Source organism: Bos indicus x Bos taurus, chromosome 6, assembly GCF_003369695.1.
Source record: "Bos indicus x Bos taurus breed Angus x Brahman F1 hybrid chromosome 6, Bos_hybrid_MaternalHap_v2.0, whole genome shotgun sequence".
Lineage (NCBI taxonomy): Eukaryota > Metazoa > Chordata > Mammalia > Artiodactyla > Bovidae > Bos > Bos indicus x Bos taurus.
In genome coordinates this window covers 69,688,584-69,708,696 of record NC_040081.1, presented here as the reverse complement: position 1 = coordinate 69,708,696, position 20,113 = coordinate 69,688,584, and the positions used below count along the sequence as shown (strand labels likewise).

At 37.6% G+C, this 20,113-nt stretch overlaps 1 protein-coding gene across 1 annotated transcript in view; it reads left to right on the top strand.

Moving 5' to 3' along the window:
• CHIC2 (cysteine rich hydrophobic domain 2) overlaps positions 1–20,113 on the top strand; it is a 59,948-nt gene that overhangs the window by 14,616 nt on the left and 25,219 nt on the right. The window contains exons 2-3 of the mRNA XM_027544518.1: positions 17,651–17,705; positions 17,843–17,998. Coding sequence (XP_027400319.1) covers positions 17,651–17,705; positions 17,843–17,998 — 211 coding nt within the window. The remainder of the gene's footprint in view (positions 1–17,650; positions 17,706–17,842; positions 17,999–20,113) is intronic.

Here is a 20,113-nt window from a genome sequence, read left to right as displayed (position 1 = left end):
CTTCCCCTTACTCTGTGCTTCTCTTTTTCCATAGTGCTTTCTCTGTCAGAATGTGAGATGAGCCACACTTGGTAAAGAGTACAAACTTTAGCAAGGAGGAAAACTCTCAAACTTTGTTGATAGGAATAAAGCTTTAAAACTTTCTTCCATTTTTTTGTAGTAGTTCTACCTATAAAATGTGAATCCAGAAAACCTTGCTATTTTTTTTCCTTAAAAACTTTGAAATTGCATTTGACCTTTGGGCATAAGCGACCCTGAGAACAGGTTGTTTTATGTGAGGCAAATAAACCCAGAAAATTTGCTTTCTTGAGGTAACATATCTAGTTGATATCTGAACCAGGGTTAGAATTCAGGCATTCTGTTTCTCCATTGTGTTGCTCTTGTATTTTCACCACAGTAACTTCTTTGTGCCTTTCAACCTTTGTCTTACCTGCATGGATTCCTGGCCTCATGCTTGCCCATATTAGCTCCAACTGTTTAATTTTTCCTAGCTTTCCTGAGGGGCGTTTCTGGTGGCTCAGAAGGTAAAGAATCTGCCTGCAGTGGGGAGACCAGGGTTCAGTCCCTGGGTTGGGAAGACGCCTAGGGAAGGGAATGGGTACCCACTCCAGTATTCTTGCCTAGAGAATTCCTTGGACAGAGAAGCCTGGTGGGCTTCCTGAACCCAGCACCTCTCTGTGTACCCTGTTTCCTCCACATTAACCCTGACCTTGAAGAGGCTGGCAGAAGGTTGGAATACCTTTGACAGTTAACATTAGTTTTATCATTGGCTGTTTTATTTGCTAAGCTGTTTGAAGAGGGTGTTTGTGAAGTCATTGTGATCTGGACTTTCTCTAGTTTATCGTTATCTATAAAAAGTGAAAGTGAAGTTGCTCCGTTGTGTCTGACTCTTTGCGACCCCATGGACTGTAGCCTACAAGGCTCCTCCAGCCATGGAATTTTCCAGGGGAGAATACTGGAGTGGATTGCTGTTTCCTTCTCCAGGGGATCTTCTTGACCTAGGGATTGAACCCAGATTTCCCATATTGCAGGCAGACGCTTTACTTTCTGAGCCACCAGGGAAGCCCCCTATCATTATCTATAGTGGACGTTAATGATAATATTGTCAGCTTTATTAGAAGAGTGATAACTGTAATAAAAACATAGCATACATTTGCATTGTTATAGCATATTAAAAAGCAGAGACATTACTTTACCAACAAAGGTCCGTCTAGTCAAGGCTATGGTTTTTCCAGTGGTCATGTATGGATGTGAGAGTTGGACTGTGAAGAAGGCTGAGCACCGAAGAATTGATGCTTTTGAACTGTGGTGTTGGAGAAGACTCTTGAGAGTCCCTTGGACTGCAAGGAGATCCAACCAGTCCATTCTGAAGGAGATCAGCCCTGGGATTTCTTTGGAAGGACTGATGCTAAAGCTGAAACTCCAGTATTTTGGTCACCTCATGCAAAGAGTTGACTCATTGGAAAAGACTCATGCTGGGAGGGATTGGGGGCAGGAGGAGAAGGGGATGACAGAGGATGAGATGGCTGGATGGCATCACCGACTCAATGGACGTGAGTTTGAGTGAACTCCGGGAGTTGGTGATGGACAGGGAGGCCTGGCATGCTGTGATTCCTGGGGTCGTAAAGAGTCGGACACAACTGAGCAACCGAACTGAACTGAACTGATAAAAGCAGTTAAACATATGGAGTTTATGCAGTGCATTGTTGGTGGTTTATGTATGTGAATTCATTTAATGAGTTAGAGGTTGTTATCCTTGGTGTATAAATAGGGAAACTGAGGCTTAGGAAAAGTAACTTGCTCAAAGTGACACATCTAGAAAAGGCAGTGTCAAGATTTCAGTCCAGGCAATCTGGCTCGAGTCTTGTTTGCTTAATTGCTTTTATTGAACCAGAGCAGCAAACTCAAGTGTTCTCTATATAATTCATCAACAGAAATACTTACAGGAAAATCCTACATATGTGGGGATTTTAGATACAAATGTGAAAAGCTCAAAACCAGATTTTTCCCTAGATCCATATGAGAATGTTAACATTTATTGTGTGCTATTTTTTAATGCATTCTTGTAGTTTATCAGCATTTTAAAATTTATTTTAAAATATTTATTTAGCTGCACTGGGTGTTGTAACTTGTAGGATGTTTAGTTGCAGCATGCAGAATCTTATAGTTGCAGCATGCAAACTCTTAGTTGCTACTTGTGAGATCTAGTTCCCTGACCAGATATTGAACCTCAGGCCCCCTACATTGGGAGCTATAGAGTCTTAGCCACTGGACCACCAGGGAAGTCCCATGTGTTGTTTTTAATTTTATAATTTCTATTTGATGGAAAAAGTTTTTTTCTCTCCAGTTCCCAAATATTTTCTCAATTTAGAGTTTCTAGTTCAAGGAGAGAAAGTTATTAGAGGCATTGTCCAGTAGTAGAAATTACCCAGGCTTGGGTTCAGGAGAATAAGGCTCTAGCCTAGATCTTACATGTTAATTAGTTATGATACCCAAGTTATTTGCATTCTATGCATCAATTTCTTCATTTGTAAAATTAAATATTTGGACCAAAGGATGGTTGTGGTCCCTTTTAGCTCTCAGATTCAGAGATTCTATTGTGGAATTAGGAATTTTTTTTTCTATTTAATTTTCAAATTTTTACAATTTATTTAACATATATTTAAATATACTTTAAAAATCCTTAAAGTATGCCCTGAAATACACTTTAAACTAGTAGAATTATCTTGAAATCGAAACATGTCAATTGTGTGTATATTTCCTTCAGTTCAGTTCAGTTCAGTCACTCAGTCATGTCCTACTCTTTGCGACCCCATGAATCACAGCATGCCAGGCCTCCCTGTCCATCACCAGCTCCCAGAGTTCACTCAGACTCACGTCCATCAAGTCAGTGATGCCATCCAGCCATCTCATCATCTGTTGTCCCCTTCTCCTCCTGCCCCCAATCCCTCCCAGCATCAGAGTCTTTTCCAATGAGTCAACTCTTTGCATGAGGTGGCCAAAGTACTGGAGTTTCAGCTTTAGCATTATTCCTTCCAAAGAAATCCCAGGGCTGATCTTCAGAATGGACTGGTTGGATCTCCTTGCAGTCCAAGGGACTCTCAAGAGTCTTCTCCAACACCACAGTTCAAAAGCATCAATTCTTCGGCGCTCAGCTTTCATCGCAGTCCAACTCTCACATCCATACATGACCACTGGAAAAACCATAGCCTTGACTAGAAGGACCTTTGTTGGCAAAGTAATGTCTCTGCTTTTTAATATGCTATCTAGGTTGGTCATAACTTTTCTTCCAAGGAGTAAGCGTCTTTTAATTTCATGGCTGCAATCACCATCTGCAGTGATTTTGTAGCCCACAAAAAAAAGTCTGACACTGTTTCCACTGTTTCCCCATCTATTTGCCATGAAGTGATGGGACCAGATGCCATGATCTTAGTTTTCTAAATGTTGAGCTTTAAGCCAACTTTTTCAGTCTCCACTTTCACTTTCATCAAGAGGCTTTTTAGTTCCTCTTCACTCTCTACCATAAGGGTGGTGTCATCTGCACATCTGAGGTTATTGATATTTCTCCCAGCAATCTTGATTCCAGCTTGTGCTTCTTCCATCCCAGCGTTTCTCCTGATATACTCTGCATATAAGTTAAATAAGCAGGGTCACAATATACAGCCTTGACATACTCCTTTTCCTATTAGGCAAGGTTAAAAATAAAAAACTCCTTTATCTACTTTTTTTCAGGTTTAATACTTTTTCTAATTCTAATAAAAGCGTAAAGATAATTAAAAATTGAAAAGTAGTATTTCCCAGCAGAAAGTAAGTCATCTGTTATCACCAAGAGGAAAAGGTCATTTAATATTTTGCTGTACTTGTCCCTGATAAAATATTTGGTTTAAAGTACATATATGTAATTATTGAAGTTTTGGAGAACATGAAATTGTGAAAGTGAAATGCCACCCATAATATTATTGCCTAAGATTAATCACTATTTTGATAAACTTTTTCTGTTTTTATGTTTATGTAAATATTTTTGTTAAAAAATTGAGACCATGCTTATAAAGTACTTTGTATTCTGCATTTTTCATTTATTATACTAGGAACATTTGCCAATGTTATTACTAGTTCTTACATAGTCTGAAGTATTAGGCTCTATTAGATTTCCAAGAACAGAAACACTCAGGGGTCCTTTCGTAGTGCAGATTTTTTTAAGAGTGCATGGAGACTAAAGAAGACAGGAAACTTTGCGATTGTATAGCCAGACTTCACGGAGACTGGAATATTATTGTTTTGGCTAATTGAGTGCAGCTCTGGTGATGAAGTTATTGTGTCATTTTTCTCAGCAGCTTGTGTCCTTTGGTCTAGTGGTCTGTTACAGCGACTTACCTTTCAGTTCTAGCTTCTGCTGTTGCCTCTTTTTCAGACCTCTTTTTCCTTTTATCTTAACAGTTTCTGTTTACTGTTGGCTTCAGCCTATTCTTTTTTTTTAAATTTGTTTTAACCTGTACTTACTCATAACTTTACTGTATCTTGGCTTTCATTTCAGCTTCTTGTTACCATCTGTTGTTTCTTTCTCAGATACGTCAAGAAAGAGGATCAGATTGAATTAGTTAATGTTGTCCAGGTTGCGTAGCCCTGGCCATCCCACAGCCCAGGAGTTAGTTATTCTTAAAGCAAATGCCCATTTGTGATCTGATTCACCAGAGTTTAGGGGGATCCTAATTAGGCATGCAAAGTAACAGACTACTCTCTAGTGTATATGGTTTTGAGCTGTGTAGTATTTTTCAGATTAGTGTATCATAATTAATTTCATACAATTGTAGTTTTTCTTCTGTTTTAAAACTTTCACTGTTAAAAGTAGCACTGCACTCAAGAAACAAGGAAAATAAACATAGAACAAAACAAAATTGAAGTCAGATTGTTATACTTCTTTTATTTAAAAGGCAAAATTCACTGTGAGTTCAAAACATATTTTAATTCAAAATAACAGTGCACCACTGGATTCTAAGAGACATTAATATGAGGAGATACAGGAACACAGAAGAATTAAAGTTAAAACAAAAAGGATGAGCTTATATGGACTAGAACTATAGAAAAGGTTGAAGTGCATCCAGGAAAGCTGATTAGTGAACCCCAAACTTCTTTTTTACTTATGATAACATACCTAGTTAGTACCAAATAAAAGATTCAAATATAAGAAATTATGTTGATGTTATTATATGTTATAAAATACTTTTAATATATTTGCTTGTATATCTACTGAAAAATAGATCCTATTTTAAGAAACAACAAATGAAACAAAATGTGTTTAGATCTCCGTCACCAAAATAACACTGCAGGGACTTCCCTGGTGGTCCAGTGGTTAAGACTCTGAGCTCCTAACGCACGTGGCCCAGATTCGATCCCTCCTCAGGGAACTAGATCCCACATGCCACAACTAAGACCCAAGGCAGCCAAATAAATAAATATTTAAAACAAACAAACAAAACAGAAAAACACTGCATAATATTTGGTTATTAATGAACATATCTGTGCCACTGTAATGAATTTTTTTAAGACCCTTTGTGTGTGTGTGTGTGTGTGCACTCAGTTGTGTCTGTTTGCAACCCCATAAACTGTAGTCCAGGCTCCTCTCTCTATGTACTATCAAATTGTGTGCTTGAAGGGTTTATGATTTTGTAAGGTTTTCTCTTTTACATTCTAGATCATATGCTCTGTGTATGTTTTTGTATTTTTTGCTTAACAGTATATTATATGTGCTTTCCATATTATTAGTTTGCAACCAGTATTCCTGCCTGGAGAATCCCATAGATGGAGGATCCTGGTGGGCTATAGTCCACGGGGTCGCAAAGAGTCGGACACGACTGAGCGACTTCATTCACTCACTCACTCATTTTTAATAGTTGTCTAGTATTCTATTATGTTGAGATACTGTAGTAGTTTACTTAATATTCCCAATATTTTGTTTATTTTTCTCTATTGTGAATAAAGTTTCAGGAAACTTAGTTGTGCATATAATTTTATTCACATTTTGGATTATTTTTTAGGCACGATCCCTGAAAGGAAAAGTTACTGTACCAAAAGTATAAATATTTTTAATGCCAAATTAATTTCTGGAATGGCTGTAATAATTTATAGTTCACTGACAGTACATGGATATTTTCCATCTTAAGACCTTCTTGCCAACATAAAATGTTTTTTAGTTTTATCTATTAGTCTCTGTAGCTAACTAAATTAAGATGCCACCCATCTTGAATTATATCTTAAAATTATTAAGTGCTGCTTCCAGTTTTTTGGATTAATAAAATGTTAGGTTATTAGGTTGAATTCAGCTTCCTACCCATTATTCTTCTTTCAAGCATGTTGAATTATTATTTTAAGAAATTTGATCTTTTTATTACTGTCCATGGCCAATTATACTTTGACTTAGAATAAAGTAGATTATTATTATATTTAAGAACCTCAAACTTGAAGGAACATAATGGATAAAAGGAGTAATTTCTGATGCTGTTAATTTAAACTGAAACAGATGTCACTTCACTGCTAACAAACCCACCTCCTGCCAAACTAAAAAAAGCAAAAAAACCAGCCCCTCTCCTCCAACCCTCCTGCTGAACTAGATCTAAGGTAGTATCAAAACTAACCTATGTCACATCAAAATCATTAAAGATGGTATTTTGTAGTTAGCAAACATGAAGTATGTGGCTTTTTTTTGTCCATTTAATAAAAAAGTATGGTTTCATTAAAACTTTATCTGACAATATTGCTTTGGCTGGAGTAGAATAGATTTAAAAAGCAAAGCTTTGGCAGAAATAAAAGACATAGCAAAGAAAGTATTTGCTGTAAGTCAAATGGGCCTTAGAAAGCATCACTACGAACAAAGCTAGTGGAGGTGATGGAATTCCAGTTCAGCTATTTCAAATCCTGAAAGATGATGCTGTGAAAGTGCTGCACTCAATATACTAGCAAATTTGGAAAACTCAGCAGTGGCCACAGGACTGGAAAAGGTCAGTTTTCATTCCAATCCCAAAGAAAGGCAGTGCCAAAGAATGCTCAAACTACTGCACTCATCTCACATGCTAGTAAAGTAATGCTCAAAATTCTCCAAGCCAGGCTTCAGCAATATGTGAACTGTGAACTTCCAGATGTTCAAGCTGGTTTTAGAAAAGGCAGAGGAACCAGAGATCAAATTGCCAACATCTGCTGGATCATGGCAAAGGAAGAGAGTTCTAGAAAAACATCTCTTTCTGCTTTCTTGACTATGCCAAAGCCTTTGACTGTGTGGATCACAACAAACTGTGGAAAATTCTGAGAGATGGGAATACCAGACCACCTGACCTGCCTCTTGAGAAACCTATATGCAGGTCAGGACGCAACAGTTAGAACTGGACATGGAACAACAGACTACTTCCAAATAGGAAAAGGAGTACGTCAAGGCTGTATATTGTCACCCTACTTATTTAACTTATATGCAGAGTACATCATGAGAAACGCTGGGCTGGAAGAAGCACAAGTTGGAATCAAGATTGCCAGGAGAAATATCAATAACCTCAGATGTGCAGATGACATCACCCTTATGGCAGAAAGTGAAGAGGAACTAAAAAGCCTCTTGAAAGTGAAAGAGGAGAGTGAAAAAGTTGGCTTGAAGCTCAACATTCAGAAAACTAAGATCATGGCATCTGGTCCCATCACTTCATGGGAAATAGATGGGGAAACAGTGGAAACAGTGTCAAACTTTATTTTTGTGGGCTCCAAAATCACTGCAGATGGTGATTGCAGCCATGAAATTAAAAGACGCTTACTTACTCCTTGGAAGGAAAGTTATGACCAACCTAGATAGCATATTAAAAAGCAGAGACATTACTTTGCCAACAAAGGTCCTTCTAGTCAAGGTTATGGTTTTTCCTGTGGTCATGTATGGATGTGAGAGTTGGGCTGTGATGAAAGCTGAGCGCTGAAGAATTGATGCTTTTGAACTGTGGTGTTGGAGAAGACTCTTGAGAGTCCCTTGGACTGCAAGGAGATCCAACCAGTCCATTCTGAAGGAGATCAGCCCTGGGTGTTCTTTGGAAGGAATGATGCTAAAGCTGAAACTCCAGTACTTTGGCCACCTCATACGAAGAGTTGACTCATTGGAAAAGACTCTGATGCTGGGAGGGATTGGGGGCAGGAGGAAAAGGGGACAACAGAGGATGAGATGGCTGGATGGCATCACCGACTCGATGGATGTGAGTTTGAGTGAACTCCGGGAGTTGGTGATGGACAGGGAGGCCTGGTGTGCTGCAGTTCATGGGGTTGCAGAGTCAGACACGACTGAGCGACCGAACTGAACTGGTACCAAATAAGACATTCCCTACTCTAGTAATCAAGTTGTTTGCTAGGAGAAAGCATGCTCTATAAGTAGGACTCCACGAAAAGAGTCTTTTCAACTATTCTGTTGAGAGCAGTCTCATCAGTAGAGAAATTTGGATTACATCCTGGATTGTAGTGGTTTGAATAATGAATGGGAGGTGAGATAAAGAGATCAATGTGGAAGACTTTTTCAAGATGCTGGATGAGGAAGGAAAAGAGATGGATGCCATCATACATTGAGGGAGAGGAAAATAGGAGTTCAGATTCTCAGGCTGAATAGACTTAGGCAATTTTGTAAGCTTCGTGTAAGGAGCCCCAAAAGAGGGAGAAATGAGTAGATTGCAGAGGAGGCTGAAGGAGATGCACCGTATCAAATGATTAGCTTGCCTCCATTGAGAAAGATGATAAAGTTACTGAAGTGAAGTGAAATTGCTCAGTTGTTTCCGACTCTTTGCGACCCCATGGACTGTAGCCTACCAGGTTCCACCGTCCATTGGATTTTCCAGGCAAGAACATTGGAGTGGGTTGCCATTTCCTTCTCCAGGAGAGCTTCCCAACCCAGGGATTGAACCCGGGTCTCCCGCATTGTAGGCAGAGACTTTACCATCTGAGCCATCAGGGAAGAGGTAAATCTAAACATGAAAGGGAGAGAAGGCAAAGCAGTTTTTTATTTCATTGGTCTTTAACTCATTTGGAGTTAAGGAACTATGGTTATCTGCAAAAAGAAAAAAAGTGCATTGTGAGGATAAGGCTGAGCATACAGAGGAGCAGTTGTGAAGTATGGAAAAGGAAGCTGATTATGAATGATTTAAGATTGTTACTGCATTAATCTAACTGAAGTTAGATGTAATTTATGCTTTTTTTTTTTTTTCCTAATGTAGCTCCAAGCAGTGGAAATTGAAGTAAAGAATGTAAACATTTCTATTGGATTGACAAAAGACCCTCTAGAGGTGCAGAAGATAAAGGGTTCTTTTTGAGTATGGTTAAATGATTGACTGTGTATTTCTGGCAGGTAAAGAGAAAGTAGAGTCATAGGGAGCAGATTTAGAATGGAAAGCAAGGAGGAGTAGTAAGGAGGAGTGGGTTACAACCAGACACAAGGAAACAAATTTAATAAAAGTGGAAGAAATGAAATGATTGATGGTTTAGTGGTAAGAGGAGAAATTTACAGTTCCGAATTTTAGGATATAATTATAAGTGTTGATGTTGGTTGCTGATTTAAATAGAAGTGACTTTCCTCAGATTAGATAAGGTCAGTTAATAGTTAGATTTTGGTGCTGAATATTGAATTATTTGGGATAAAAACAGGAGTTGTTGTAGAAAGGAAAAACTGTGACATAAATGTCTGTGTCCTTAGAGAGTGTGAAGTTGTGCAGAAAAGAACATAGCAGACTTGAGACTGCTATCCTTAAAAAGCCTTGTTTGCTGTGTTGGTTTTTGGTTGGTGTCTGAGAACTTGTACTTTGGAAGTGTTCCCAGTATGCCCAGAATTGATAAGAATGGCTCACTGTGCCTAAACTGTTTGTACAAATAATGTGGTTTATACTGAACGTCTGCTTTCCTTCTGGAAAGTTTGTACATGTGTCTGGAATTTTGGTACATGCTAAGTCGAGGGGGCCTATGTGACTAGTCCCTGGTAAAAGCTTTGGTACTGACTCTCTAATGAGCTTTCCTGGTAGACAACATTATATATATGTTGTGAAAACTAGTTCCTGGAGGAACTAAGCACATCCTGTATGCTTCATTGAGAAGAGATTCTTGCAGGCTTGTTTCTGGTTTCCTCTAGACTTCACCCCATATCCCTCTTCCCTTTGCTGATTTTGCTTTGTACTTTTCTGCTGTAGTAAATCTAGCTCTGAGTACAATATGTTGAGTCCTTTGAGTCTTTCTAGTGAATCATCAAACCGGAGGATGATCTTGGGGATCCTCAACACAGAGGGAGTGACCTGGAATACTGAAAATGATGGTTGGGGCTTGGAACAATGTGAGAATCATGGGCATCAGAAGAGAGAACAGTGGAGTGGAAGTTTGCAGTGAGGAGTTAATAAAATGTAAACCACTTTTCTGGCTTGGAAGTTAATTTATTTAGCAAATATTTATTGAATATTTATCAGGCATTGGGCCAGACATTTAGAATATAAAGAGAGTTAAGATATCATGCCTACCTATAACCATCTCACTGATTATCAAGATAGGGAATTAGGCTTATGAAATTATTATAGTGAGACATGATAATTTGCTATGTAAGAGAGAATATAGTCAAGTATTATGAGAACATGGAAGATGGAGTCTGGAAGATGGACTCCAGAGAATGAGCTGTAGTTGAGAATTTCTAAGGAGAGATTGTCATTTCATAGGAGAAAATATACCTATTTAAGGTATCCAAGTAGCAGATCAATAATTAGAGGTTCCAAAGTTAAATATTAAAAGAAGTTTGGAAAGGGTAGGATCTATCATGAAGAGAGGTTCTGAATTGGATGAAGATGAGAGTGCAGAGTAGCAGATTAGAGTCGCTTACTCTAAGTTTTGGCTGTAGATTAGGAATGAGGTGACAATGATATGAAAGTAGGTGAGGTATGAGTAAAAGAATCCTATTTCAAGATTCCATTTAAACTTAGGTGTAAAGTTTCAGTGCCTTTGCAGAACTTCACCAGATATAAGAACTTCCTTGGAAGAAAAGTTATGACCAACCTAGATAGCATATTGAAGAGCAGAGACATTGCCAACAAAGGTCCGTCTAGTCAAGGCTATGGTTTTTCCAGTGGTCGTGTATGGATTCGAGAGTTGGACTGTGAAGAAAGCTGAGTGCTGAAGAATTGATGCTTTTGAACTGTGGTGTTGGAGAAGACTCTTGAGAGTCCCTTGGACTGCAAGGAGATCCAACCAGTCCATTCTGAAGGAGATCAGCCCTGGGTGTTCTTTGGAAGGAATGATGCTAAAGCTGAAACTCCAGTACTTTGGCCACCTCATACGAAGAGTTGACTCATTGGAAAAGACTCTGATGCTGGGAGGGATTGGGGGCAGGAGGAAAAGGGGACAACAGAGGATGAGATGGCTGGATGGCATCACCGACTCATTGGACGTGAGTTGAGTGAACTCCGGGAGTTGGTGATGGACAGGGAGGCCTGGCATGCTGTGATTCATGGGGTCACAGAGAGTCGGACACGACTGAGCGACTGAACTGAACTGAACTGAAGAACTTTCAAAATTACCTCACTTTATATAAAAGTAAGAATTGGAGGAATTTCCTGGCAGTCCAGTGGTTAGAATTCTGCACTTTCACTGCCACGGGCCAAGGTTCAATACTGGTCAGAGAACTAAAATCCACCCCATCCCCCACCCCCACACACATGCAAAAGCTAAAAATTGGCCTCATAAATGCTTTCTTCCTTAAAAAAATTTTAAGCTATGCAAGACTTCCTTTGTAGGATTTTGTGATCATGAAATGTTACATAGAACGTCCTGAATAGTTTGATTTGAATGAATTCTCTTTTTCTCCAAGTTCTAGTAGATCGTAAACTTGTAATATATAAGAGTAAAATAGGCTAAGTTTGATGTGTTTTATCTTTTTGCCATTCTTTGAAAACAGTTTAAATCTTTTATCACTTCTAAAGCAATGATTATTTTAACAGTGATTCAGGAGAAAATCTTTCAGGTAATAGGAATAGATGTAGATGTAGCTCAATCAGTTCAGTCGCTTAGTCGTGTCCGACTCTGTGACCTCATGGACTGCAACACACCAGGCTTTCCTGTCTATCACCAACTCCCAGAGCTTACTCAAACTCATGTCCATTGAGTCAGTGATGCTATCCAGCCATCTCATCCCTTGTTGTCCCCTTCTCCTCCTGCCTTCAGTCTTTCCCAGCAACAGAGTCTCTTCCAGTGAGTCAGTTCTTCGCATCAGGTGGCCAAAGTATTGGAGTTTCAGCTTCAAAATCAGTCCTTCCAATGAATATTCAGGACTGATTTCCTTTAGGATGGACTGGTTGGATCTCCTTGCAGTCCAAGGGACTCTCAAGAGTCTTCTTCAACACCACAGTTCAAAGGCATTAATTCTTCGATGCTCAGCTTTCTTTATAGTCCAACTCTCACATCCACAGATGACTGCTGGAAAAACCATAGCTTTGACTAGACGGACCTTTGTTGGCAAAGTAACATCTCTGCTTTTTAATATGCTGTCTAGGTTGGTCACAGCTTTTCTTCCAGGGAGCAAGTGTCTTAATTTCATGGTTGCAGTCACCATCTGCAGTGATTTTGGAGCCCCCCAAAATCAAGTCTGTCACGGTTTCCATTGTTTCTCCATCTGTTTGCCATGATCTTAGTCTTCTGAAAGTTGAGTTTTAAGGCAACTTTTTCACTCTCCTCTTTCACTTTCATCAAGAGGCTCTTTAGTGCTTCTTCACTTTCACCCATAAGGGTGGTGTCATCTGAATATCTGAGGTTATTGATATTTCTCCCGGCAGTCTTGATTCCAGCTTGTGCTTTATCCAGCCCAGCATTTCACATGATGTACTCTGCATATAAGTTAAATAAGCAGGGTGACAATATACAGCCTTGATGTACTCCTTTCCCAATTTGGAACCAGTCTGTTGTTCCATGTCCAGTTCTTACTGTTGCTTCTTGACCTGCATACAGATTTCTCAGGAGGCAGGTCAGGTGGTCTGGTATTCCCATCTCTTTCAGAATTTTCCACAGTTTGTTGTGATCCACACAGTCAAAGGCTTTGGCATAGTCAGTAAAGCAGAAACAGATGTTTTTCTGAAACTCTCTTGTTTTTTTGATGATCCAGCGGATGTTGGCAATTTGATATCTGATTCGTCTGCCTTTTCTAAATCCAGCTTGAACATCTGGGAGTTCACAGTTCACGTACTGTTGAAGCCTGGCTTGGAGGATTTTGAGCATTACGTTGCTGCCGTGTGAGATGAGTACAATTGTGCAGTAGTTTGAACATTCTTTGGCATTGCCATTCTTTGGGATTGGAATGAAAACTGACCTTTTCCAGTCCTGTGGCTAGTGCTGAGTTTTCCAATTTTGCTGGAATATTGAGTGCAGCACTTTAACAATATCATTTTTAAGGATTTGAAATAGCTCAACTGGAATTCCATCACCACCTAGATGTAGCACATGTCTACATTTTCTTTCAAACATCTAATGGACTGATAGGTAGTAAGTATTGAATAGTAAGTAAGACAGTTTTTGGTAACACTTTGTCAGTCTTCATTTTCTTCTTTGTTTCTTTTCTCTTTCCTTGTTTCCAACTTTTCCTTGCATTTTTCCTTTTATTGCTTATGGCTACGAGACACTTGTTAAAACCCACAGCTAACTGCCTGTCTCCAACAGCATCATTCAAAGCTAGGGAGAAAGTCATCTATTAAAGTAATATGTTTTGAAGTTAGTTTTTAAGATGTTAATGGTAGCTTAAATTAAAGCAACCATTTTCTTTTATTTATATACTGCTGGTTATTCACCCTCTTTTCTAAAGTAAAGAAAGACTCACTTCTGGTAGAACAGCTGATAGCATTTGTTGTGAATAATTCCAGCTTTCAGATGAAAATTAGAATTTTTGGAAAACTTATGTCTGTCACTGTGAGCTTGACAACTTCCCCAAACTTTTGCTGAGATAGGTAGTTATAGTGTGATGATTCTGGTATCACACAATGACGTGTATCAACATTTGGAAATCTGCATCACTCAATCTACCAGTGTTTTCCAAGGTACAAATATATGAACTTATAGAATCAGGTATGGGTAAAAAAAAAAAAAGCTAGTAAAAAAAAGATATACAGTGGATTTTAATTTAACAAAGTATTAAAAGTTCATTGATAAAATTTTTTTCCGCCTTGCAAAAAATTCTTAATAAGCTACCACTTATCAAGTGTTATAATAGCAAAGAATATACAGAATTTTTCAACTACGTATCTGGTGAAACTCAATGTTCTTTATAAACATTAACCAAAAGAGCATGGGGGATTACCTGGTGGCTCCAGTGGTAAAGAATCCGTCTGCCAATGCAGGAGACATGAGTTCCATCTCTGAGTAGGGAAGATACCCTGCAGTAGGAAATAGCAACCCACTTCGGTGTTCTTGTCTGGAAAATTTCTGTGGACAGAAGAGCCTGGTGGGCTGCAGTCCATGGGGTTGCAAAGAGTCAGACATGACTGAGCACTCATGCACACAAAAGAGTGTGTTACTACTGACTGAATGCAGAAAGAGATGTAAAAATTCAGCTGTCTCCCATTGTTGGACATTAAAGAGATATGTGAAGATCTCACTAAAGTTTTTTGCTTTGAAAAATATTTGTCATAAAAACATTTTCATTAGCATACAGTGGACTCATTTATGAAAAAATATTTTAAATGTTTTAGGGGTTTCCGTTCTAATGTATAATCCAAAATAGTGATAAATATAAATCGCATAAACTTAAGTTCAGTGAAGTCCTCAAGGGTTTAAGAGAGCAAAGAGGTCCTGACACCAAATGTTTAAATATAGCAGAGTACAAATGGAAAGGGTGCCTGGTTATCATGGCTCGATCTGCCTGTAATCGCGAAGTACTTGATTCAAATGTAAATATCTTTTTAAGACTTTTAAAAGGAAAGCAAATTGCTGTTGGGATTCACTCCTGTGGGCTGGGGAGACTCCAAGCTCTTCAACAGCAGTATCTTTTTGATACTCTTTATAGGTATTCTTGTTCAGAAGGTGGGAAACCACAAGTGAGGCAAAATGGAAAAATTATTGGCACGAAGTTAAAGGCTGGTGGCAGAGCTAAGCAGTCCCATCTATTGTGAACACGTCATTCTTTTGGGGGTGAGATGAAGAAAGAAGGGTTGCTATCTGTTCTTAAGACACATCAAAAGTATGAAGAGGGGAGTGCCTAAGGAAAGTCCTTAGTTCTTACTCAGAAGAATAACTACTAGCCTGACTTAAAAGGAACCTTGACTTACAGGAACAGCAGGGCAGTTAGTTGGTAGTGCTTCCTGGGTAAAGCATCAACACCCAGCCACTCAGCCCTATTGTAGGGAGTATCCAGTCTTGGGAAAGAAAGGAAATAGATGTTTATACTCATGCTGGACTGCTGCCTCCAACATAGCATATTACCTGGCAAACTATTGGTATTTGATAAAATAATCTGTTTTAAATATTTAAGTATATTAAATATTAATGGCTGAAGATGGTAGGGGAAGACACTTACCTTTAGGAGACTTGGAGGTATCTGGTTGTTGCTTTTCTAAAAAAATTTCAAAACCAGTTGGAAGGAGATGGTTAATTGCAATAATAAACATGATTGAAATGAAACCTGTTAATTGAAGGAGAAAGTCATCAGACAAAAGGAGATGACACAAGAGATGGAAATGTATAATTTAGAAGCCAATACTCAGTAAATGGCTGGATGGCATCACTGACTTGATGGACGTGAGTCTGAGTGAACTCTGGGAGTTGGTGATGGACAGGGAGGCCTGGCATGCTGCAGTTCATGGGGTCGCAAAGAGTTGGACACGACTGAGCGACTGAACTGAACTCAGTAAATATTTGTTGATTATATCTCCTCTAAGAGAAATAGATGAAAAGGAAGTCCATTATCTAGAGACCTCAGAACTATCAGCAAGCACTGTATACCTTTTCCTCATGCTAGGACCTTTGCAGTTGGGGGTGAATTATCTGTAGGGGCAATCTCAGGTAGAACCACATTGTTCTGAGGCCCCCATATTAAAAAATAGGTTTAACTCAGAGTCTTAGAAAGAGAATATCACCAATACCAGAGTTATATTAAATAGTAATGGTTTATGTTTAGTGTGAAGAGAACTTTGTCTTGGACCTAGGTAATTGTATTGTAGTTTTTTCATAAATAGTATCCATTGTTTATAAAGACATATTGATGTTATTTCAATGCTACTATTAAATAATTTTTGAAAGTACTTTACGATGATGACAGGATAGTCTCTGATGCCACCATCTAGATGTTGTGGAGAAGTCTAGGTCATGATGCAAATGACAGCCTGACCCACGGAAGTGCTGTGATTAACTTGCACACTATTTTAAAGGTGGGAAATTTTGCATAGAGGTCTGGTTTTCTAGCTCCTCCTAGAAGAAGAAAGTCATACAGACTGTCAAAGTTAGGCCTGCATTCTAGTGTGACAGTAGTCAGCTGGATCTGACTCATTACATTCAGGCAATACCTGGCCAGTCTCCAACACCCCTTACTGCCTTAACACAGAATACCTACTTAATTTCTCTCTGTGGCTTCACTGATGGTTGAGTCAGAAACCCTGGCCAGCTCTTTCATACAGAATATCCCAGGGGATCCCTCTTATCAGTGCCAGCTATTTAAGATGCAGTCTTGTGTATTCAAGACTGGCTGCTAAGACAGTGAATTTTAAGCATTTTCTTCACAAGAGAAAAAAAATATGTGTGAGATGAATGGATATGAACTAGTGAACTTACTATGGTAATCATTTCACAGTGTATGCATGTATCAAATCATTTGGTTGTATATCTTAAACTAATACAGTTTTATATGCCAAGTAAATCTCAATAAAACTGGAAAAAAGATTTGGCTCCAAAATCCAGTAAAAAAATTATCGTATATAAACATCTCAATTTTATTTCCAGGGTGCAATCTGCTGTTACCAATGTGTCTATGAGTGTTTTTTTTCTTTCCTGCTAACTTATGCAAAGAAATAGTCAAGTGCCCAGTCAGTCTTCATGATCTGTGCAAACATTTAAAAGCTTAAAGATGTTAAAATGTACTACCTTGGTTTCATTTCTTTGGAAATAATGTACAGCAAATGTCTTAGTATTTGAAAGTTAAAGTAGCCATGTTGTTCCAAATATTTTTAACATTCTCTAGGTGTAATAGCAGTGTAGATATGCTGGTCTTAGAAAATGTTATTTGCATTCTTAGACAAGTCACTATTTTGTTGAGTATTAACAAAATACTCTTAACCTAAAGAGTAATTAATAGCAGAGATTTTAGCTTTCGGTTACTTAATTGGAAGAAGGTTAGTAATTTTGACAAAATTGGACAATTGTGTTGTTTTCTGTTTCATTAATACTTGGCTCACAAAGATAACTCCAAGAAAAATGATGTCTATATATATTCTTAACCTCTTGTATAAAAGTTTTGATTCAGCTGCAGAATTGCTTTTTGCATTTCGTAAATTGCTAATTATAATGTCTTAAGCTTCCATTGTTATTCTGTGTATAAAGTTATAAAGTTGTGCTTTTATTTACTTGACCTTTTATTAAGTTAAATGGTCTGTTTTTTGCAACAGTGACATATAATAATATATTTTTCTTTTTTTAAAAAAAATAGATTTGGACTGAGCAACAAATTTGAATCAGAATTCCCCTCTTCATTAACTGGAAAAGTGAGTGTCAATTATTTAGACATTATTTAAATACCTCAAAAATAGTCTTTTCCTAACAAATTAGAAAAAAATTTATGTTAGACATGTTTATTGACATTAATGTTTCAGTATTGTTATTTCTTAAAATTTTTCTTTAGGTAGCTCCTGAAGAATTTAAAGCCAGCATCAACAGAGTTAACAGTTGTCTTAAGAAGAATCTTCCTGTTAATGTACGTTGGCTACTTTGTGGCTGCCTTTGTTGCTGCTGCACTTTAGGTTGCAGTATGTGGCCAGTTATTTGCCTCAGTAAAAGAGTAAGTTGAATTATATATTTTAATTTAAATTTAGAAGTAGACAAGCGAGATCTTGCACTATCTAGTTTTTATTTTTTGTATTGAATGAGTCACTATTCTGAATAATATACAAAAATAATTTGATCCAGTAGAGAAGTGATTGACCATATACTGTTATATTCAGTAGCCATCTAAAAATAACATGTAATTTTTATGATGTAAGACATTATGTTAGAATGGAGTACAGCCTTATCTATATATCCATTGATGGTGGTAATTGAAAATTTGTATTAAGGTCTGCCACTTATCTCTGTGACCACCTCGAATGTGTTTTCCTAACCTCTTTAAACTCTAGTTGACATATCTGTAGAATGGCAATATTTACCTCCCTACTGAATAGGACTGTTGTAAGGATGAAATAGTGTTTGTAAAGGTTTTAGCTGAATAGTTCAAAGTAATAAATATTGATTAATAGCATTATTACTGATCTATAAGATAGTACCTCAGAAAAAAATGGTAACAATGTTTGTTAAAATTGTGGAAAATTTGATTTTCTCTTTTTATTTAAAGAGTTTTTGTTGTTGTTATTTTACAAGTTTCCTGTGATGAAATAGTAATCTTATAATCTGAAAAAAATGGTCTGATGGTGGTAGTGGTTTGGTTGCTAAGTTGTGTCCAACTCTTGCGACCCCATGGACTGTAACCCTCCAGGCTCCTCTGTCTGTGGGATTTTTCCAGGCAAGAATACTGGAGTAGGTAGCCATTCTTTCTCCAGGGAATCTTCCTGACCTAGGAATCAAACCCAGGTCTCCTGCAGTACAGATGGATTCTTTACTGACTGAGCCACCAGGGAAGGCAAACAAATGATCTAAAGACTAATAATTTTGACTGCTTATAATAAAAAATTTCCAAGATATGGGTAGAGGTATGGCAAATTAGTACAGATTGAATGTTACATTTTTTTGTTATAAAGCTTTAAAAATTATGGTAATTATATGTATAAAAATGAAATACATTGGAAGAGAATGAATAGTTTTGTGTGGCTACATTTCATTTTGTCATCAAATAATCATAAGAAATATAGAAAAGCAAATTTTATTTGTCCTTTTTTGTCTTACAAAATAAGATGTGTATTTTACTGGAAAAGGTTTTTAACTAGTGCATTTTGTTGATAGGAAGTAGATACTGCCTTGTAATAGAATTGCTATTGTAATATTTAATTTTTTATATTCGAAGAATATTTCTTTTTTCCCCCAAATAGTACTCACCAGATCATCTTCCTACCATAGATTAAAAGAAAAAAATCTGATTTTTCCTGCATCCACAGTTGAATTTGTAGTTCTTGTAGTTAGATCCCCTCACTCCCTCCTACTCTTTGGACATTTCCAGTGCTTATGTGACTGCTGTAACTTCCTTACTTGGTTGGTTGCTATTATTTAACCCAAGGAATTAAAGAGTATTATTACTATAGAAACCTTTGAAACAGTTATTTTTATTTTTTTTAATGAATAAATAAGATATTGTAATGTGTGCACAGTGTAGGATTTAGAAAACAAAAAGAAACTTCCTACCCTTTTCCATGCATTCTTAGTAACAAGATCATATTTTGGATGCTTTCATTGAATTCTTTCTTATTTGAGACATAAGGTAGATTGACTTTTTTAGGTTATTTCAATCTATAGTTTCAGAAAGTATATTTCGTTCAACTTGTATTATTACCTCTGAAGTCTTTCTTATATATATGTTTATGATTTAATTTTATATGGACTCTGCTGTCCAGTTGGCATAAACAAATAATGATTACTGGTTAAAAAACTTTCCCTGTCATGGGTATAAGCTGTTACATAATTGGAGAGAGGGACCCTTCTTGCATATATGAAGGGTGTTGCTCCTGCTGCTAAGTCCCTTCAGTCGTGTCCGACTCTTATGTTAGAGGCCCTGAAAAAAGGGATGCTTTGTCAGATGGGGGTGGGATTTAAAGCAGGGATTTTTAACCTTTTGTTTATCATTTGCCCTTTTTGTCTTACAAAATAAGACAAAGTAAGCTATAAAGTATTATAAATAAGACCACATGGTATTAAACTTAAGATGGACCCATAGCAATCAATAGAACAGAACCGATATGTAGGAATGTGA